General features: G+C 44.2%; 1 protein-coding gene across 2 annotated transcripts in view; it reads left to right on the forward strand.

Annotated features, from left to right (window-relative positions):
* ZFPM1 (zinc finger protein, FOG family member 1) overlaps positions 1-23,358 on the forward strand; it is a 163,198-nt gene that overhangs the window by 78,994 nt on the left and 60,846 nt on the right. For both annotated transcript variants that reach the window (XM_077453368.1, XM_077453370.1), the window contains exons 2-4: positions 12,475-12,621; positions 13,569-13,670; positions 20,207-20,308. In XM_077453368.1, the coding sequence (XP_077309494.1) occupies positions 12,475-12,621; positions 13,569-13,670; positions 20,207-20,308 (351 nt within the window). The remainder of the gene's footprint in view (positions 1-12,474; positions 12,622-13,568; positions 13,671-20,206; positions 20,309-23,358) is intronic.

The raw sequence follows: 23,358 nt of genomic DNA on the forward strand, positions 1-23,358 counted from the left end.
ATAACATACAAGTGAAACATGTAACACCAACATGTCAGAAAAAACAAATCAAAAACAGAATCAGAGTTGGAAAAAGGATCACCCCCCTTTTGTCTCAGTATTTTGTTGAACCACATTTTGCTTTAAAGCGGAGTTCCACCACGCTCATCGGATTCCTCCCCCCTCTCCGGTGCCACAATTAGCACCTTTCAGGGGGGAGGGGGGAGCAGATACCTGTATAATCCAGGTATCTGCACCCACTTCCAGGAATAGCTAGCCACAGATGCCCGCCCCCCATTGTGTTCTGGGAAACACACAGTTCCCAGAACACAACGGGGACCAGTGAAGATGCTCAGCGCGACTCGCGCATGCGCAGTAGGGAATCGGGCAGTGAAGCTGCAGCTCTTGTCTTCCTGATTCCCTGACCGAGGATGGGGGCGGGAACAGCCGAGAGATGAGCGATTGCTCGTCATCTGCTGCCGACATCGCGGGCACCCTGGACAGGTGAGTGTCCATTTATTAAAAGTCAGCAGCTGCAGTATTTGTATCTGCTGACTTTTAATATTTTTTTTTTTTTTTAAGGTGGCACTCCTCTTTTAATTACAGCCTTTAGTCTCAATTCACACCTGATTTTTTTTTAGGCATTTTTAAAAGTGTTTTGCAGCTTTTTACAAGAGGTTTAGAAGTGTATTACAAGCATTTTACAGCTTCAGGCATTTTTGTTTAGCTAATAGAAAGCACTAGGAGGAGGAGAGGGGAAGGAAATTAGGGGTTGATAGCTGCTATCTGAGCAGAAAACACTCCTAGAACGCTCGTAAAACGCTCAAGGCAGGCGTTTCTATTGAAGTCCGTGGGCCCAAAAATGCTTGTAATCTGCCAAAAAGAAGCTCATGTACTTTTTGAGCGACAGACGTTTTGCTTCAGGGCGACAGAAACCTCATATGTGAACAGGGACCATTGAAATTAATGGGATTTGGCTTGTTGTGCGTTTTTAGAGCTACTTTCTTCAAACATAAAATCTCTCAGGTGTGAACGGGGCCTTATGCCCCGTACACACAAGCGGATTTTCCCTCAGAAAAAACTTGGGATGGTTTTTCCGATGGAATTCCACTCAAGCTTGGCTTGCACACACACGCTCACACAAAAGTTCTCTGAACTTTCGACTGTCAAGAACGTGGCGATGTACAACACTACGACGAGCCGAGAAAATGAAGTTCAATGCTTCCGAGTATGCGTCGAATTGTTTCCGAACATGCTTAGGAATTTTGCGTGTCAGAATTGGTCCAGACTATCAGAATTTCTGATCGGAACTTTTTCCGACCGAAAGATAGAGAACATGCTCTCAATCTTTTGCTGTCGGGAATTCCGCCAGCAAAAGTCAGATGGAGCATACACACGGTCGGAATTTCCAACCAAAAGCTCACATCGGACGTTTGCTGGCGGAATTTCCGATCGTGTGTATGGGGCATTAGTCTGTTGGGGTATCTAGACTTCTTTGCAATATTTGCCCACTCTTCTTTGCAAAAAGTTCAGTTAAATTTGATGGTGATCGTTTTTGGACTGCTGTCTTCAGTGGGATTTAAGTCTGGGCTCTGACTAAGCCATGCAAGGTCATTCACTCAGGGCAGTGATGGCGAACCTTGGCACCCCAGATGTTTTGGAACTACATTTCCCATGACTGCAGAGTGCATGAGCATCATGGGAAATGTAGTTCCAAAACATCTGGGGGTGCCAAGACTACCCTAGGGAAACTCCTTACAGTGGCTGTATAGAAATCAAAGCCAGGCGTAAGTTGTGGATGGTTTTGGAAGAGCGGTATTCCCTCAGCACCTTTCATGAAGCAGCTGCAACTTCTACCTCCTCTGCCGCTTTAGCTGCCAGGCACATGTGCGGTAATTTGTGTGGTATCATACACATCTTCCATCTGGGTGCTGCTGATCTCCTACAACCTCTTCCAGCCACTTCATGACTGCATGCTGTCGTTCTCTCATTGGCTTCACATCATTACTCTGGACCAGCTTCCAGATAGTGATCACTGCGGGCCGCATGTAAGGTCTCAACATGTAACAGGGTGACAACACAGGAGCGCAATTTGGAGACAGTGACAGAGTGTTGTCACCCTATAACAGGAAGTGACCTTCCTGGCAAGACCACCAGGGATTGATTTAATGAAAGCTGCAGATTTAAAAGACCCCCCCCCCCTTCCCAATTTATAGTAATTGGATTTTGTTGCACTTTAAGCACAGGCACTCAGCTTGGGAGGGTGTTGGGTATAACATTTGCATTTCTTATGTCTGAGAATAAACGCTTATGCTAATTGGTTGTAGCCGTTTCAGATATTTCATCTGTTTATCTTGCTTCCAATTAGCCCATTCGATAGCGGTGTTGGATTGTCAGCTCTTTGGGCCAGCAATGTCAGTGACAGGAGAACCGAGGGGGGGGGGGGGGGGGGGGGGAATAAGATGAAATTTGGGTCACAAATCACCATATTTCCTTTTAAATCTTTTTTATACATTTTTTTTTTCCCGTCTGGCAGAAGACTAAATTCGTTGCATTGATCTCGGGCTGAATGGCTGGCGTTTGATCTCAGATGCTTATCAGAGAGAGAATTTAAAGTTAGCTGAAAAGATCCTTTGTTCCTTAACCGGGGCGCTTCCATTAGCCTGCGAGGGCAGTTTTCATGCATGCTGTTCCCGCGGCGGAATCTAGACGGGGTGTGAAAATGTTGCTTTTGTCAAATGCTAATTAACCCGTCCGCTTCTCGGATGGTCCTGCTGCGCTACATAGTAGAGCCGCACTCTGCTGCAAGCGTAACGCTGACTGCGATTAGAATAGGGGGGGTTCCTGGGATCCACCACCACTCGGGCAGCCGCGCAACGATGGTGAAAGATTAGCTTGTTTCAGCCTCTGAGAAGCGAATAGACGGCTGGCCGTGGCGGAATTTTCCAGCATTTCTGCGTACGATCAATTCTTCTGTTTCGGATCATTCATGGTTTGCGTTGCATCGCGTCAAAATATATCTGACCTGTAGCGATCGGTTGGCGTTACCGTTCCTCAAACGCCTCCATTCATGTGAATGTAAACGTGCTACAAATGTGTTCAAGATGCGTTTAGAAAGCGCCGCTAGCCGAGATGATAGTACAAGAATCCATGCAATAGAAAACCAACACAGAGAAGGCATCTAAAACACGTTATTTAATGCAGTGCAAACGCGTAAAAATGCATGCTAACACGATAGGCCTGATAATGGGCATCCATGGTGTCTAAAATTTCCAAAGCATGTTGAGACTAGGTTCAAACTTGTGTTTGTGGGGCGGTAAAATCTCATGGTTGAGCCGTGTTTTCAACCACCCCCATATCAAATGTTCTCTAAAAGAGCGATTCTAATGCGGACCAAAGCAAGTGTGAATGGGCCCTTATGCCCCATACACGCGGTCGGATTTTCCGTTGGAAAATGTGCGATCGGATCATGTTGTCGGAAAATCTGACCGTGTGTATGGGGCATAAGGGCCCATTCACACTTGCTTTGGTCCGCATTAGAATCGCTCTTTTAGAGAACATTTGATATGGGGGTGGTTGAAAACACGGCTGTAGCTATTGGCTACTGACCCATTTATAGTCCCAACGTACGTGTTTGATGTCACCTCGTTCTGAACGATCGGATTTACTGACAACTTTGTGCGACCATGTGTATGCAACACAAGTTTCGGCCAAAATCAGTTGGAAAAAATCTGATGGATTTTGTGGTGGTTGGAATGTCCGACCGTGTGTATGGGGCATTCGAGTTTTATTGCTATCCTCCAGGGATGTTCTGTATATGGCAAGTTTATATATATTTATTCTTTTTTTTTTTGATTTTTCTTATACTGCTTGAACTACATGGACTTTTTATTTTATTTTTTTGTTTTAATGTGTATTTGTTATATATATATATATATATATATATATATATATTAATATTATATATAATTCTTTTATTATTATTATAAATATTTTTTTTTATTATTATTATATATGGGCTCTGTACAGCCAACTAAGGTATTGGTAAGCGGGACAGCAGATTCCAGCATTGGTTGTTGGCTGCGCAGGGGGCGGAGTAATATGTATCATGAAGGTTGGGTGGAATTTTTTTTTTTTTATCACTTTCCCCATAGCACTGAGAAATCGGTATTCTATTTTATGTTAGCTGAATCATTGTGTAACCCAAGTCCGGTTCAATGGAATGAAAACTGCCCAATCACATCAAAACAAATAATTAGGAATTTTTTTTTTTTTTTACTTTTTTTTTCTTTGATTTTTTATGATTTTTACTTGGAAATGTTTATAAACTACTGCAGGACAATTACTTTATTGTGGGAGGGGCAGAGACACAAACTACTTGGGGAAATCTCGCCATTGTGGGAGGGGCAGAGACACAAACTACTTGGGGAAATCTCGCCATTATGGGAGGAGAAGGCTAAATAAAACAGATGTGGGACTTCTTGCTGAAGCTGGCCATACATGACCAATATCCAAATCTACGTCTTCGAGGTGGATGCAAAATCCTCCCCGCTGTGTCATTGTATTCTGGCAGCTGGACTCCTGCCATCAGAATACACTGATCAGTGCTGCAGCTGATTGGCTGCATGTGCTGATCAAGCAGATATTTCCCAATAAGCCAGTTCATGAGAAGTTTATTGATAGATCGACATCTTGTGAATGGGAATGGCCACAAGTGGATTGAAATTCTGCCAGTTCAGCAGGAACCAGTCGAATTTCGGTCCATGCAGGGCCAGCTTAAAAGTGCGCAAATGTATGTATGGTTAAAACGTTGCACACCAATGCTAAATCTTCATCCCAACTGTGAAACACAGTGGTGGGACCATAATGGTTTGAGAACCCTTCCTTGCACCTAATACACTCATAAGGGTTGAGGAAGCATGAATTCCAGCCTGTAACGTGTGAACATAAAATCGCAGCCTTTCATGCAGAGATCCTTCTCATTCCTAAGGGCTCACAAACTTTTTTTTTTTTTCCTGCATCGGTTGGATTTTCCGAGAAGGCGTTTGAATCCTCTCTGATCATGTGACCGGAGCCGCAAAGGGTTAATTTTATCAGACACCCAGAAGCCGTGCAGGCGTGAACGAAGGAATTAGCTTAACGACGTTACATTTACAAGAGGAGAGAAGCGATTTGTTAGCCGCTGATTGTTTCTGAGCATTATCAGCACAGACTTTAATTGTGCTGGAACTGAAATTAGCAGAATTAGAAAATTCACCCGCGCTGGTTCCGGCGGTTCCTTTCTCCACGCTCATTGTTGTTCGCTATGTATAGATTATAAGGCCTTTGTTCTCACTGCGTAAATATACATGCCTGAAGTCAGGGAGCCTCTGAGGTCTGCTGGCAACCCGCGCGCCGTCCCTGTCATGTCCCAAAAACCTTTGCGGAGTGACAATATTTTTTTTTATAGCGCAGCCGTCGCTCCTGACTCCAGCCTGCACTCGCTGAGGTTTTGGGTGTAAAATATGATATCGATCGAAGTGAGTAGAATTGTGTCTGTTAGGGCCGAAACAACGAATCGATTAATCGATTATGAAAATAGTTGTCAAGTATTTTCATAATCGATTAATCGGCCAGCCGAGTAGTTGGCCTGACTACAGAATGCATTATTTGTTTACATATCAGGTATTACAGTGCAGCACACATACAGCTCAGTACACCATCCATACATGTCAGCAAGTGCCTGAGAACTTGTGAATGTGTGAGGAGCAATGCATCATGGGACATGTAGTCCTCGGCAGGAAGTGAGTGGTTCTAAAGTCAGAAGTTTTTTTTACCTCGCTATAGGGGCACTCTGTACTTTGTAGCTTGTTATGGGGGCACTCTGTACTTTACTTTGCAGCTTGTTATAGGGAACTCTGAAGCTCTGAAGGCGGGAGGAGCCAGAAGCGTTGAAGGCATTACAATTACATTTAAAGTTAAACTTTTACCAATATTGTTCATTACATTTAAAATGATAATACAGTAAAACCTTGGTTTGAGAGTAACTTGGATTGAGAGCGTTTTTCAAGACAAGCAAAATTTTGTAAGAAATTTTGACTTGATATACAAGTAGCGTCATGTAACTGATAGAGCTGGAAATCGGTTTAAATCTTGAATCGAGTTGAGGGGTCAAATTGATTCAAAATTTCAGCAAATCGATTTTTTTTTTTTTTTTCACCAGGACCGGCGCTGACACCGCGGACTAAGCTGAAGCCGCGGCCTCGCCTAATAACTCCTGCCCGCAACTCCTCAGGACCGGCGTGGTGTCCATAAAAAAAAACTTGATTTGAATCGTGAATCTAGTTTTTTTTTTTTGGAGAAGATCGCCCAGCTCTAGTAACTGAGTATAAAAGAGAAGAGAGGCGCCTATAAGTGTAGCAATATTGTTACATTTAATGAAGGTACAACATTTAGTAACTTACTGCTACACAGTACGTTAGTAACTATGCCGCGTACACACGAGCGGAATGTCCAACAGAAAAAAATCAGACAGAATCTTTTCATCGTATATTCCGATCCTGTGTATGCCCCATCAGACTTTTTTTTTTCCCCGAAAATTCTGATGGACCTAGAAATGGAACATGTTCTAAATTTTTCAGATGGAACCAATTCCTTTTGGGAAAACCGCTCGTCTGTATGCTGTTCCGATGGGCCAAAAACAATGGATGCGCTGAAGAAAGTACGAGACAGAAGCTATTGGCTACTGGCTATTGAACTTCCTTTTTCTAGTCCTGTCATACGTCACCGCGTTCTTGACGATTGGACAGTTTCAGCGGAATTCCATCAGAAAAACCTTCAGCGTTTATTCCCGGCGGGAAAACTGCTCATGTGTACAGGGCATTAGAGGCTCTTCTCTTTTATACTCTGGAGCTCCTGCTGGATTTTGCTTCCAATCCCCTTGTGGAGGCTTTCATTTTGTGGATGGACATTTTATGGTTAAACAACCTATCACATTGCTATAATGCAGGGATATGCAATTAGCGGACCTCCAGATGTTGCAAAACTACAAGTCCCATCATGCCTCTGGGTGTCATGCTTGTGGCTGTCAGTCTTGCTATGCCTCATGGGACTTGTAGTTCTGCAACAACTGGAGGTCCGTTAATTGCATATCCCTGCTGTAATGTTTTTATATAGACTATAAACTGAAGGATTTATGAATAAATGGTTGTGGAACGAATTATTTGAGCTTCCATTATTTCTTATGGGGAAATTTGCTTTGATATACAAGTGATTTTGGATTACAAGCATGTTTCTGGAAAAAATTATTCTCGCAATTCAAGGTTTTTGTATCCGTGCAAAAAAAAAAAAGTTTTTAGTACTACTTTAATATAAAAGATTTCTATCTCCCTTTAACCCTTCATATAGCTTCACGTCTGACTCCTAATTATAATGCCCATAAATCCTAGTTCTGGGTATGTGTGTGTGTGTATATATATATATATATATATATTATTATTATTATTATTACTTTTACTATTTCACAGTATAAGTGAACCCCTTATAGTAGCGATTATTTGCTCTTTTTGTACTATAAAGGGTTCATTTTATTTTTAACCCCCATTATGAAAGATGATACAAAAAAAAGCATGCTGCTGCTGCTAAACATCTTAGGACTGGATCGCACCTATGCGTTTTTTTGGTGCTTTTTGCAGAAACACACTACAGTCCATTTAACATGGTTTCCTATGGGACACGGTCACATGTATTCTTTTTTTCAGCCATTGCGTATTTGAAAAAGGTCAAGAACGTTTTTCAACGCAAAACAGTTTTGGTTCAATAGACTTCAATGGAGAAGCTGCAGAAAATCATGTAGTGCGTTTTTGCAGCAATTTGCGTTATTTATCTGCCCAACAACAAATTTGCCTTTTTCTTAATGCTTTTTTTGGGCCAAACGCAAATCACAGCTAAATTGCGTGTGCAAAACACACTGTAGAAACGAATCAAAAGCAAAATGCATAGGTGTGAACCGAGCTTTATGCTGGCCACACACGTATCGATTTTCGGACGAGAATATTAAAATGAAAAATCTTTGTGCTTTTGCTGAATGAAAGAATGTCGTTTGAAAATTGAACTTGCTTTTAACATTCAGTTTTAAAATGAATGGAATTTCTGAACTAAAAACAAATACATTGTCTGAAAATTCCTTTGACCAAAGAAGTTTTCTATTCTGCTCCTTCGAATTTTCCTGTCATTGTGGTCGAAAACGAATGTCGATTTGACCCCACTAAGGATTAGAAAATTAAGCGAACGTTATTAAAATGACATTGTTTTTGTATGGCCAGCAGATAATATAATATATATACAGTTGTGTCTGAAAATTGGCAAAACAGTCTTTAAATTTTTTTTCTTTAAATAAAAAATGTGATCCCCGAGTCTGATATTTACCAGATTCCACCTCTAATAGTATATACCAGGCATGTCCAAAGTCCGGCCCGCGGGCCAATCGCGGCCCGCATTCCGGTTTCGGACGGCCCGTCTGGTCATGTTCCCATATATATCTTTTGTGGCCCCCAACGAATCCCCGATCGCCGGGGGCCACAAAAGATAGATGTGCTGGCTGCCATGGAGGGGGCGGGACGAGTGCCTTGGATACAGGACAGCGTCCTGTGTAAAAGGAAGTCCCGTCCTGCGCTGCCATTGGACAACCGTTTTGTCCATCACAGGAGGCGGGACTTTCAATTAAAGAGGCCATCGATAGAAACAGGAGTTTCTCCTGTATGTCTGTCGGCGCTCATCCCGCCCCCTCCCTGTCTCCTCCAAGGCTGCAGAGGACATGAATCAGGCTGCACTGATGGTAATGGCGAGTCTGCATTCATGAAAATGTGTGGGCTGCATTCATGGCAATATGGGGGCTGCATTCATGGCAATATGGGGGCTGCATTCATGGCAATGTGGGGGCTGCATTCCTGGCAATGTGGGGGCTGCATTCCTGGCAATGTGGGGGCTGCATTCATTGGGGGCTGCATTCATGGCAATACGCTGGGGGCTGCATTCATGGCAATACGCTGGAGGCTGCATTCATGGCAATACGCTGGAGGCTGCATTCATGGCAATACTCTGGGGGCTGCATTCATGGCAATACTCTGGGGGCTGCATTCATGGCAATACGGTGGAGGCTGCATTCATGGCAATACGGTGGGGGCTGCATTCATGGCAATACTCTGGAGGCTGCATTCATGGCAATACGGTGGAGGCTGCATTCATGGCAATACGGTGGGGGCTGCATTCATGGCAATACTCTGGGGGCTGCATTCATGGCAATACTCTGGGGGCTGCATTCATGGCAATACTCTGGGGGCTGCATTCATGGCAATACTCTGGGGGCTGCATTCATGGCAATACGCTGGGGGCTGCATTCATGGCAATACGCTGGGGGCTGCATTCATGGCAATACGCTGGGGGCTGCAGATGGGCACTGACCCTTATTTTGCTTCACATGTTTTTATTTAAAATGTAAGATTTTTTTTATTTTAATTTTTTTCCTGAGACTTCCTTTTTAAAGTTAAGGTGTGTGGTATAAGCCGATAAAATACAGTATATCCAAATAACACACCCGAGCTCATCTGTTCACCACACACAGCACAAAGGCAAGAGAATTCTTGTTGGGCCGTGTATTAGTGCTCGGATGAACACACTTAGACCGAATTTTAATGGTTTAAAGAATGCCAGACAAAATGGTCGGCCCTCGAGCATGTTCACTTCATCAAATCTGGCCCTCTTTGAAAAAAGTTTGGACACCCCTGGTATATACAGTATATCTCTCCTCTACTAGTATATACAGTATATCTCTCCTCTAATAGTATATATAGTATATCTCTCCTCTAATAGTATATACAGTATATCTCTCCACTAATAGTATATATAGTATATCTCTCCTCTAATAGTATATACAGTATATCTCTTCTAGCCCTGCCCTTTTTTCTACACATTTACTTTATACCTTATATCTGGGTTATAGTGTTCAGCTGCTGCATGCTGTTTTTTACCAAGCGTGGCATTACCCCCTTTTTTAAGTATATCTCTTCTGTCTGTTATTCTCAGAGTGGATTAGAGATTTTGCCCCCTATCCATATAGTTGGTTATTTATTATTTTATATTATAAAAAATAAATATTATTATATTATTATATTTACCCCTGCATAGAGAGATTTAAGAAAATTGCTTTTTTTTTTTTTTTAACTTTACATATTAACTAAATTATGCACCACACTTTTTTTTTTTTTTTTTTTTTTAAGGTTATTATCCGATGAATTTGTTAATCAAAATGATAATTAGCCAACTAATCGATTATAAAAATAATTGTTAGTTGCAGCCCTAGTCTTTGTGCGGAATCTGTCCATCCATTACAATGGCGAGGTCGGATCCTTTGACTGTTCTTCCTATCGCAGTGTGATGGAACAGGCGGACACGTTGTATTGCTTTTCCTTTTTAAAAATATAGAAATTCATACCGTGCAGAATGCAGAAAGCTTTAAATGTCAGAATCGCTGAACTCTGCCTTTAACAATTCAATATGGCATCCCACAGAGAATTTATTATGACATTGTTGAGAGTGACCAGGCACCAAATACTGGAGGAAATTTCACCATTGTGGGAGGGGCAGAGACACAAACTACTATATGAAATCTCACCATTGTGGGAGGGGCAGAGACACAAACTACTTTTAGGAAATCTCACCATTGTGGGAGGGGCAGAGACACAAACAACTGCAGGGAAATCTCACCATTGTGGGAGGGGCAGAGACACAAACCACTGCAGAGAAATGTCACTATTGTGGGAGGGGCAGAGACACAAACTACTGTGGGGAAATCTCATGTTATAAATTGCATGTCATTTTGGGTCTCAGAGTATTTTTTCCATTAATGTGGAGTTCCACCCAAAAATGGACCCCCTGACATGCCACATTTGGCATGTAATTTTTTTTGGGGGGGGAGTGGATACCCTCAGTTCCCAGCTCCCACTTCCTCCCGGTGTACTGTGGCGCCGGAAGGAAGATCACCTCTCCCCCCTCCCTTTCGGCAATCATCTGGGACATGTCACATGTCCCAGTTGATTGCCCGGGCAGTCGCGGCGTGCGGCTCGTGCATGCACAGTGGCCCACAGTTACAATGCCGGCACCGAAGAGAGGAGGGGGAGAGGAGCGGGGCTTCGGTCCCCCACATTGCTGGACCTTGGGACAGGTAAGGGTCCGATTATTAAAGGTCGGCAGCTGCAGTATTTGTAGCTGCTGACTTTGAATTTTTTAAGCAGAACTCCGCTATAAGTAAATGAAAACCCTAACAATAAACTTCTGTTATTTGCTCTCTGCAGATATACTATTGAAAATGCATTCTTATATCTGTTCAATAAGTGCAAGAAATACCAGTGGATCCTGCCAGAAATCCCATGAGCTGATTACTTCCTGTACTCTCTACCTGTGTATATGGAGGAGTTGAGGGGTGATGTAAATGGGTGGGAAGATGAGGAGGAGGCCTTATGGAGATGGAAAGGGGGGGGGGAGATGTGGAGGGGTTAAAGAAATGGGGAGAAGGGGCTATGGAAATTAGCAGGGGATGAGATGATGATGAGGAGGGGTTAGGGAAATAATAGGGAAATAAGGAGGAGTTATGGAAATGAGGAGGGATATGCAGATGAGGGGGAGGGTTTATAGAAATAGGGAGGTGACATTGATGAGGACAAGGCGTGCATGCAGGGGGGGATGGAATAAGGAGGAAGGGCTATTAAAATGGAAGGGGGGGGTGAGTAGGGGAGGAGATGAGGGGGAGGGGTTATGGAAATAGGGAGGAGGGGTTATGGAGATGAGGGAGAGGGTTTATAGAAATAGGGAGGGAAAATTGATAAGGAGAAGGTGGGGGGGGGGCAAGGAGGATGGGCTATTAAAATAGAAGGGGGGGGGTTGAGTGGGGGAGGAGATGATGGGGAGGGGGTTATGGAAATAGGGAGGAGGGGTTATGGAAATGAGGTGAGGAGGGGTATGGAGATGAGGGAGAGGGTTTATAGAAATAGGGAGCGGAAATTGATAAGGAGAAGGTGGGCGAGGGGGAGACGAGGAGGAAGGGCTATTAAAATAGAAGGGGGGGGGGTTGAGTGGGGGAGGAGATGATGGGGAGGGGTTATGGAAATATGGAGGAGGGGTTATGGAAATGAGGTGAGGAGGGCTGACACCACATGTTTAGGAGCTGTGTTTTCCTTTTCAAAGAAGAACATTGGCGCTCACCTTATTTCTGGCACATCACCAGTTCTTGTTCTGTACTGCAACCCGTGTAAATGGATAAAACATGGAGGGATGTTGTATGTATTGCAGAGATCTGCTAAATTTTTTTCTTTTTTTTCTTTTGCTTTGACATACATTATAATTCTATAATAATTCTGTAATAATACATTATAATTCTATAATAATTCTGTAATAATACATTATAATTCTACTCTTTTAATATACAATTGTTTTTTGTTTTGTTTTTTATTATTATTTCAGGTTCACTCGGTGAAATGGAAGAAACGGAGGAAAGTTTGGCATTCGATTTGAACTCTTCTGAAAAGGATGGCTCCATTTCTGACATGGAAGAGTTAGCGGACTGTGATTCTTCGAGCCCATCTTACAGCGACGTACCGGAAGCAGAAGGTATCTCTGCCACTCTCGGGGTAAATTGGTTGCGAAGGGGGGAAATCTCACCATTGTGGGAGGGGCAGAGACACAAACTCGCAGGAAAATCTCACCATTGTGGGAGGGGCAGAGACACAAACTTGCAGGGAAATCTCACCATTGTGGGAGGGGCAGAGACACAAACTTGCAGGGAAATCTCATGGTTGTGGGAGGGGCAGAGACACAAACTACTGGAGGTAAATCTCACCACTGTGGGGGGGGGGGGGGGCAGAGACACAAACCACTACAGGAAATATCACCATTGTGGGAGGGGCGGAGTCTGAAACTACTGCAGGGAAATCTCGCCATTGTGGGAGGAGCAGAGACACAAACTACTGCAGGGAAATCTCATGGTTGTGGGAGGGGCAAAGACACAAACTACAGCAGGGAAATCTCACCATAGTGGGAGGGGCAAAGTCATAAGCTGCTGCAGTGAAATCTCACCCATGTGGGAGGATCAGAGACACAAACTACTGCAGGAAAATCTCTCTGTTGTGGGAGGAGCAAAGACAAACTACTGCAGGAAAATCTCTCTGTTGTGGGAGGAGTAAAGACAAACTACTGCAGGGAAAACCCCTAGTTGTGGGAGGGGTAGAGACTGACTTTTCCAGGTAAAGGTGGGAGGGTGAGAAATGACGATGATCTGCACAAAACAAATACATGACAATTGTGACATTTACATACATAGAGAAGCCTCTGGTAAATGTTGCACCATATATCTCTATGTACACTGCCATGGTATATATGATCATTATATTGTTTTATGGCGTTCTGTTGGAAGTTTCCTATGAAGCCACTGTGTTTACTGCTTTGTGTTTCTCAGAGATGGCTGGTTGTCTCTGACTATGGAGAACATTCCCCTTTCTTACAATTGCTGAGTTCACTGAGACAAATCCTCACTCAGGTCTTCCTACCTTCATTACCAGGAGAGCCGAGCAGCTCTGTGCCGCAGGCTTCCGATCAGGAGACGGGTGAAGCGGATCCACTGGAGAACCTGCGTGAAGAGGCCACACCCCCCTGCAACTCAGGTACAAATGCTTAATAATTATGTATTGTTCTTCTAATAGACTGTGTACCTATACATACCGTAATGGATTGCTGTGATAACCGCTGTGTGTGTGTGTGTGTAGGTGAACTGAAATCGCTGATGCGATCTCTGAATGGCGCCCATGTCTAGCCGCCGACCTCCTGTGTTCACAATGTAGCAGGGCAGTCCCTCAGTACAGGACCTGGTAGCAAGTGGAGATCACCGAGTAGCATTCTGTAGTGATTTCCAGATTCTAGAACCATACTACATGTATGATATGTAGATGGCTACATTGGTCCAAGCTGCAAAAATGTAACTATGTAAGGCAGGCCATACATTGATCCTTCTTTTTTTTTTCCAACTAGTGGGTTGAAAAAAAAAAAAGAAAAAAAGTAAATGCCCCCTTCCACACGTTCGATGTGGGTGGAGGAATCCTTCCCGCTGTGGTACTTTATTCTGACAACGAGGAGTCTTTCCTGCCATCAGAATACAATGAGCTGTGTTGCTGGCTATAGCCGGTGGCACTGATCATTCAGAAAAAACCCGACAGGCTGGTTGTAGACAAGTACAACCAGCCTGCCTATGCATGGATCAAAATTCGACCCCTGCTGAACCAACCAAATTTCAATCTACGTATGGCTGGCTTGAAAGTATCCATACTTGAACCCACCCCCCCACCCAGCTCACCGCACACCGCACACAATATATACAAATATGATCTGATGGAAATCTTGGAAATATTACATAGTAGCTCCAAGATTTCTATCCAAACATTCACATTTTCTAATCTGTCACTGCTGGTACTTGTAGTTTCTTCCTGGGAAAAGGCATCTGTCCCCTCCCCCAAATGCTGACTGTGAAGTCCTAGAAAGCGATAATAGCTGATAGCGAGCGATAAGGGACCTGCCCCAGTGACGCTGCATTACAAGTGCTTTGTCCACGTTACTAATAATGCTCTCAGTGACTTGGCAGGTATCTGATTAGGATAATACACACTGTAACCTTTCCTTCCCTACAGTCAGTCCTGTGTGCAAAGGCTCAGGATTCGGCTCCTGAAAATGCACCATGGAGTAGCTTCATGAATAAGTTCCTGACATCACAGTTATTTAGTAACAGTATTATTTTACATTAAAGAGCCATCACTGAGCTACAGTCAGTGACTTTGCCTAGGCTGAGATGATGTCATCAGTCTGCTGCAGGCAGGGGGAAGCATTTCCTTGGTCTCCTTTCCCCCCCAGTGATCAGTCTGAAACATACACTATATTACCAAAACTATTGAGACACCTGCCTTTACACGTACATGAACTTTAAGGTAACATTAGGTGAGATAACCTTCCCGGTCTCCTGACTATCCTTCTCTATTATGCTGGCCATAGTCTGTAAGGTTCAATATTGAGTTGACCCACCCTCTGCAGCTATAACATTTTCAACTCATCTGGGAAGGCCGTCCACAAGGTTTAGGAGTGTGTCTATGGGAATGTTTGACCATCCTTCCGGAAGCGTGTTTGTGAGGTCAGGTACTGATGTTGGACAAGAAGGCCTGGCTCAAAGTCTCTGCTCTAATTAACCCCAAAGATGTTCTATAGGGTTGAGGTCACGACTCTGTGCAGGCCAGTCAATTTCCTCCACCCCAAACTCACTCATCCATGTCTTTATGGACTTTGCTTTGTGCACTGGTCCAAATCGTTTGGCGGAGGGGGGATTATGGCATGGGGTTGTTTTTTAGGGGTTGGGCTTGGCTCCTTAGTTCCAGTGAAGGGAACTCATAAGGTGTCGGCATACCAAGATATTTTGACTATTACATGCTCCCAACTTTGTGGGAGCAGTTTGGGGATGGCCCCTTCCTGTTCCACCATGACTGCACACCAGTGCACAAAGCACGGTCCATAAAGACATGGATGAGCGAGTTTGGGGTGGAGAATCTTGACTGGCCTGCACAGATTCCTGACCTCAACCTGATAGATCACCTTTGGGATTAACTAAAACCTTGTGGACAGCCTTCCCAGAAGGTTTGAAGCTGTTATAGCTGCAAAGGGTAGGCCGACTCAATATTGAACCCTACGCACTAAGACTGGGATGCCATTAAAGTTCATGCTCGTGTAAAGGCAGGCGTTCCAATACTTTTTGTCAATATAGTGTATTCAGATTGTAGCAAGTCACAAGGCTGACAGGCTGGAGAAGGAACTGATCTTGTGAACACAGCCAAGAACTGCACAAGCACCAGGAGTTACATGACTGTGTCACCTCCGAGCCAACATCTCAGTCCAGAAAGTAGATGGTGGCCTTGGATGATGTCTGAACAAAGATGGCACCATCGTTCTAGAGAGAAAAGATGAGGGACTTCACAGGGGCAATACTGTGGTCTATGTGAAAGGTAATGAATACCTGGAAGGGTTACACTGACACATTATTTATCATGCTGACATGGAATTCTATATCTGATGCTAGGAACACTTTAACCAAACTTTATGTCAGAGAAACTTTTTGCGTGGTTGGTTAAATGTTTTCCCTGTTCAGAGTGCAGCGGTGTCCTCCAATGGGTGGCGATTGGACGCGGCTCAGTGTTTTTACCTGGAAAGTGCCTATTGGGGTGCGGTTTTAATTCCCATCGATTTGATGTTAATCATCCTCCCGGGGCAGCTATTAATAATCCTGACGTCGTCTTTTTTATGGGTTGTATCGATCTCGGCTCTTGCTGGTTATCATGGCCGGGCTGTATGCAAACATGCACTTTGTGCAGTAATCGCAGGCACTGTCATAGGCTGATAGCCTTATCACACCATCTTCAACTGCTGTTAATGGGGAGAATTATTATCAGCCAGTTGCTAGGAAAAAGACCTGGACTGATTAACCACCGAACTGCCGGACAGGATTGCCCCTCCTCCCCATCCCATCACCGATGATGGTCTGTGGTCAGTGGAGTCGTTCATCAATATAGAGGACTGCAAAAAACACCCAAAAGGTTATATCGGTAATCTTGGCAAATTTCTGTATTAGCTAAAGTAAAGGGGCCATACATGCTTTTGATATTGACCGATTTCTTTTCTGATTGGAATAATCGATCAATAGTTGACAACCCATTGGATCGATATGACACACAGAGGGTAGTGGATTTTAAATAAGAGTTGAAAGATATGATCGTAAGATCAATCACATCTCTGTTTTCACCAAAAATCTTATATATCAAAATATGATTTTATTCATGAGCGAGGCATCTCAGTGCTGCCAATGCATCAATATGATTGATAACCTTCTGTCCTGGCCAATCAACTCAGTTTGAATGAATATGATCTACATCAATCATAAGGGAGCTATGCCTATTTGAATGTTTGATTTACACTCAATTTGAATAATAAAATCGAAACATGTATGGCCAGCGACCACTAAGCCCTTGTACACACGGTCGGACATTCTGACAACCAAATCCGTGCATACACACAGTCGGACAAAGTTGTCGGAAAATCCGATTGTACATAACGTGATGACGTTATTTCGTTACGACGGGACTACGTTCAGGCTAGTAGCCAATAGCTTTGGTGTAGGAATTTGATCTGAGCATGGGTGGCACTTTGTCCGTCGGAGTAGGCTACACATGATCGGATTTAGTCCGATCGGAGCATTTTGTCGGAAAATTTTACGGACAAGTTGGAAAACTTGGTCCGTCGGATACTCCGACGAAACAGTCCGATAGAGACCACACACAGTCGGATTATCCGACAAAACGCTCCGATAGGACACATTCCGTCGGAATCTCCGACCGTGTGTACAAGGGCTAAGACCACTTTCACACTGAGGCGCTTTTCAGGCGCTTTTGCGCTAAAAACAGCGCCTAAAAAGCTCACGAAAACTTATTTCCATTAAAATCAGTGAATGCTTTCACACTGGGGCAGTGTGCTGGCAGGGCTGTAAAAAATTCCCCTCTCCGTTGAAATGAATGGAAAACTCTTCAAAAGCGTCTGAAAAGCTCTTCAAAAGCGCTCAGTGTTTTTACTGGCAGTTTAGAAGCTCCTCAGTGTGAAAGTGGCCTAAGGCTATGTTTCCACTATTGCGTCCCCAAAGTCGCGTGATTTTACCGTGATTTTTTTACCACGACTTGAAGCAATGCCTGTGTATTCTTGAGGTCTATGGACCTCAAGTCGCATTAAAGCGGGATTTCACTGTGGAAAAAAAATTAAAAGCCAGCAGCTACAAATACTGCAGCTGCTGACTTTTAATAAATGGACACTCACCTGTCCCGGGGTCCAGCGATGCCGGCAGCTGAGGCCGATCGATCGCTCGGCTCTCGGCTGCTGCCGCCACCATTCTAGGTGAGGGAATCAGGAAGTGAAGCGCTGCGTCTACACTTCCCGGTTCCCTACTGCGCATGCGCAAGTCGCGCAGCGCAATAGGAATTGTCCGCGCTGTCTCTGGGACCCGCGTGTGTCCCAGCAGACAGCGCGCAGGGACAGGAAGAGGCATAGACTCCCGTGAGAGTCTATGCCCAGAAGTGGGTGTAAATACCTGTCTTTGACAGGTATCTGCACCCCTCTCCCTCCTGAAAGGTGCCAATTGTGACACCGGAGGGGGGGAGGGTTCCGATCAGCGGAAGTTCCACTTTAGGGTGGAACCCCGCTTTAAAGTGAGACCAAAGTAGTGCAGGGACTTGAAGTCGCACATATATGAACGGTACTCATTGGAAATCATGGGGTATGACTTGTCATGTGACTTTTCAGTCCCAAATCGCATGAAAAGTCACACTAGTGGAAACCTAGCCTAAAGAAGAAAGAAGGTAGCATTAGGTGAGCCAATGAGAACATTCACCAATTTCTACCAAAATTTGATTTCCTTTTGGATGGATGGAGATAACCTTCCCATTGGGTCTCCTGACTATCCTACTCTGTTATGCTGGCCATACACCAGTACACTTTTGTTCAAAAATATTTCCCTGTTGGAACATTGGTTCGATTTTCTAATAGGTAATGGAGTCCATTTGCCAATTGTTTTCAACCATAGAGTTGGGAAAATCAAAGAATGATGGAAAAAAATTTCTCTAAATAAAAAAAAATCATAAATTTCTAACTGTGAATGGGCTTTTCATTCGGGAAAAATTGTACTTTGTGTAATGTTATATGTTCATCCTGAATGCAAAGTTCAAACCATCAAACTAGCAGGGCCCTCTGATTCCTCTTGTGCCAAATTGTATTGTAACTGTAATGTCTGCCTTAATTTTGTAAAGTGCTTAGCAAACTGTTGGCGCTATATAAATCCTGTATTATAATAATAATCATAATAATAATTGGCATGACAATCAAAACTTTTTTGGGTTTTCCTTAGAAAATGTGTCCAGTCCCCGATAGCACTATCCAATGCTCAGATGATCCATTTGAATTTCTTTACAAATATTTGAACAAAAGTCTACTGGAGAATGCCCAGTTTTACATGGAGGAAATTCTTCAAATGTTGAGTCTGTGGAAGCACAACAGTAGATATGTTGGTACAGCGCTGGACCAAAACAGGAGGGTTACATTCTTCGATGTAAATTTTGAAGGTGGCGTTTTGTCCATGAGGGTCCTCAGAGTAGTCTAAGGAGTGTGAGGAGAGTGAGAGCAACATAGATATGTAGTGCGCATCTAGCAAATCTTTATTTCAGACGACACGTTTCTCGTGTCAACACTCTCTTCATCAGGGCTTAGATGGTGATGGCAATTGGGGAGAATATTGATCAACACATTGTAACACAGAGATAAGATATTGCCGTCAGGTGACCTGAATGAGCAGTATCCTGAATATTGAACAACGAAATGCTCTGAAATTTTTTGTTTGAATAAAATTGAACGCAATGTTAGGTGAGTTGTGAGAACCTTCAGATTTGTATTATGTTTCTTTTGGATGGAGAAGATAACCCCCCCCCCCACGGGTTTTCTGACCATATGGAGGAAGTTTTCCCCAAATGTCAATTCTCTGGAAGGTGTGTTGGTAGAGCATCGGTTGAAGCCTGAGCCTCCTGTACAGCAGCGATTGTGTGATCAATGCTGTCCTAACAGAACGTGCAACAGCTGATATACTTCCTAGGAACCAGAAACAGAACTTCAAATTATGGCTGCCCCCTCCCGGCAATGACAGAGGGCAATAAATCTACCCACATACAGCTCAACCAGTGCTTCTTCCTGCACAGTCACAGATACCTGGGGGTATCTGTGACTAGCGGCAATCCTGAGGCCTGAATTCAGCTCTTCTATATTGGAAACTTTACAATTTAGTTTTCCTCACCTGCCTCATTAATGGGGCCCTCTCCCACCCCAGAGCTCCATAGCAGCTGCATGGACTGTTATTGAAATTTTTACTCCCAATGTTGGGTCACTGCCTTACACTTCTGCTGTGCCTTTCTACGTAATAGAATAGGAGAATGACTCTGGTCGCTCCTCTCTTTTTTTTTATTTCTTTCTTCCTGGTTCTTACTTGTTTAATTACATGGTCAGATGGAGAGAGTATGCAGTGACGTTCTTCAATAATATGAGCAGGAAGGTTGTTTAACTATTTATTTCATTTTTATTACAGAGGCCGAGAGCGCGGAGGTGGAAGACAGCGTGAACTACAAAGAGTCAGAGGCTGCCGACAGCACAGAGGATGCAGCGGAGCCTCATTCGTGGAGCGGTCCAGGTATTTTTTTTTTTTTTTTTTAACAGTTGTGTATACGTCTAAAAAAAATTATTGACCCAAACTATGCAAATTATTTCTGATCTTCATAATATTGGCTTAGGAGAGCTGTTTCCCTGCTTTTAATGCAAATGATATTATGGTGTCTTAAAAAATTCTCTAATTATTCCATATGGAACATTCTGTCCATTTTCTGATTGTGTGTGTGTGTGTGTGTGTGTGTGTGTGTGTGTGTGTGTGTGTGTGTGTGTGTGTGTGTGTGTGTGTGTGTGTGTGTGCTCCCATTTATCAGATGGAGCTAATCAATTTTCATTCACTTTCCAATTGAGATTAGAGATAGAAACATTGCTCCACCCCCAATCATAATAAAGATTGCTCTTCCTCCAATTGCATTAAACATTGCTGTTAATTGCTTCTCTGTCTTTTGGCTAAGTGTAGTATCTGTCCTTATCAGTGTCCAGTAGGGGTGCCTCAACATCATTTTCGCCTATTGGTCGGAATTGATGTATATTCCTGCTGGTATGATGGGGGCTCTACAGGTTAGTACCGGCTGGAACAGAAACTAGGATGCCCACAGGCAGTTGGGCCACAGTAGTAATTCCCACCGGGAAAACTGGATGGGCCCAGTTCCTCCTGGTTTGAATGGATCTACCTTGTTTGGCCATTAGCTGGGAAGGCAGAGTCTGAAGTGTCTGTGCCCCCTGGGAGTGGTTGCCTTAGGGGTGCTGTTAGTAACCATTGGGTGTGGGACCCCACTGTGTGAACAGGCACAGTGTCACAGCACCAAAAACGTTTTCTGCACTGCACCTCGATGGGCTTGGCCTTTTGGCTAAGTCCAGGGCAATTTTTGCTACCAGGACTCAGGGCCAAGCCAGTGCACATTGCACGGTCACTTTTTTATTCATTTAATTTATTATTCTCCTCACGTTTATCACTTTTCACTTTTGTGTGCGTTTTTTCATTGGATGAAGGGTGTGAGTCTTCGGGCTTTCCCTGAAGTCTTGGGGGAGGTTGGGTGGCTCCTTCCTCCACTGAACCTGGGGGTCTCTCTTGACCTAGTAGTCATGCCCAGTGCCATAAGGAGAGTAGTTCACCAGGCCTTCTGATTAGAAAGATCAAGTTCGTAATCTTGTCCCTGTCAGGAGCCTTGCCCCCCAGGGGTTCAGAGAAACCTTAGATGTGAATGGGGCCTTTAGATAAAGTTTATATATTTATGAGTCGTAGCTTTGTGTTCTATCCCAGAGCATTGGCGTTAAACCCTTGTTAGAGGATAGAAAGCTGCAGTGGTAATAGACTCGGTAAAGGTGACAGGAGGACACATAGGAGTCATCTGGGAGCGTCCTTTACTTTTCATCACCCGTGCATTTTGTTCATTGTGCACTGATCGGAAATTTGGGAAAGTGCGGCATTGGGACCGCCGTGGGTATTGTTCATTACCTTCGCCCACACACAAACACACACACGTGAGCAGCTTATGCAGCAGATCAGTGTGCGCTTCAATATGTGACCCCGCTGCAACTGTACGAGAGTGATGCAGCCGCACTGGAATGCTCTGGAATTCTGTTAGATAATAAAAACAGGAAGTGGACTGTCAGATAGGAAGCAGAGGGCACGTACTCGGCGAGATGGGACCCTGAGACGTTCCTGCACGGTGATAGAAGTCACCATTGGGTATATGGGGGAGGGGGTAGAGGGGATTTCATTTGCACAATGCCCAAATCAGCCCCCCTCTGAAAGGATCACATTTATTTTACTGATCTGGGCAGGAATATCATGACAAGTCTTGCACAGTGGTACCGGCTCCTCTCCTGGACTGAAAGAAGTACTTACTCTGATTTCACTGCACACTGGGAGCTTCTCACAATGTGCATAAGAAAATCTGCAGCACATCAGATAGAGCACACCCAATTTTTTGTATGATAAATAGTTTCCCATAAAATACTGGTTTCACCTTTTTACTTTTAATTCTTTGTTGCACCTCCGTGCCACTGATCTCCTGCAGCCTTTTTTACAGCCACTTCGCTCTACATACACTCCGGCTGCATGGCATTTCTCAGGACGGGGTTTCCGGTTTGTGACAACAATGGGACCATACTTGTGTAATGTGTGTTGAAACTGACACTTATAGTGTCAATAGAGGAACATGTGACACAATTTGGATAAAAGGACGGCTCACTTTCACACTCTATAACAGGGGTAGGCAACCGTTTGAGCACAGTGTGCTAAAAAATGTTTTTAAATAAATTGAGTGACGATTTTATAACAAAAACATGTCAACTTCACAATCTCAATCATGAAAAGGATTTTTTATAAAGTAAATGCTGTAAACTACTTGAGTAGTGAGAAATTAACATCCTGCACTCTCACTTCAGATCAGCCCCAATTCATGCACCTTCACACCACAGATCACTGTAACCCCCTGCTCATCTGCCCCACCACTATAACCCCCCCTGCACATCTGCCCCACTACTGTTACCCCCCTGCACATCTGTCCCACCTCTGTACTACCCTGCTCATCTGCCCCACCAATGTACCTCCCTGCACATCTGCTCCACCACTGTACCCCCATGCTCTTCTGTCCCGCCACTGAGCCATCTTCCCATCTGTCCTAACACTGAACTTATCTGCTCATCTGCCCCACCACTGTAACCCCCTTTCTCATCTGCACCACCAATGTACCTCCTGTACATCTGCCCCACCTCTGTTCCCCCTGCTCTTCTGTCCCACCAATGTACCTCATTTCTCCTCTGCCCCACCACTGTACCCCCTTGTACATCTGCCCCACCTCTGTACCCCCTTGTACATCTGCCCCACCTCTGTACCCCCTGCCCCCCTCATCTTTCCCACCACTTTAACCCCCCTTTCATCTGGCCCACAGTGAACCCCCCCTGCTGATCTGCCCCAGCACTGTACCCCCTACATATCTGCCCCACCACTATACCCCCTTGCTCTTCTGTCCCACCACTGTAACCCTGCTGCTCATCTGCCCCATCAATGTAACCCTTTTCTCTTCTGCCCCACCACTAAACCTCCCTGCATATCAGCTCCACCGA

The sequence above is a fragment of the Lithobates pipiens genome, unplaced genomic scaffold (genome assembly GCF_037356315.1).
Source record: "Lithobates pipiens isolate NorthernLeopardFrog02 unplaced genomic scaffold, aLitPip1_a1.2 Scaffold_10, whole genome shotgun sequence".
NCBI classification, from domain to species: domain Eukaryota; kingdom Metazoa; phylum Chordata; class Amphibia; order Anura; family Ranidae; genus Lithobates; species Lithobates pipiens.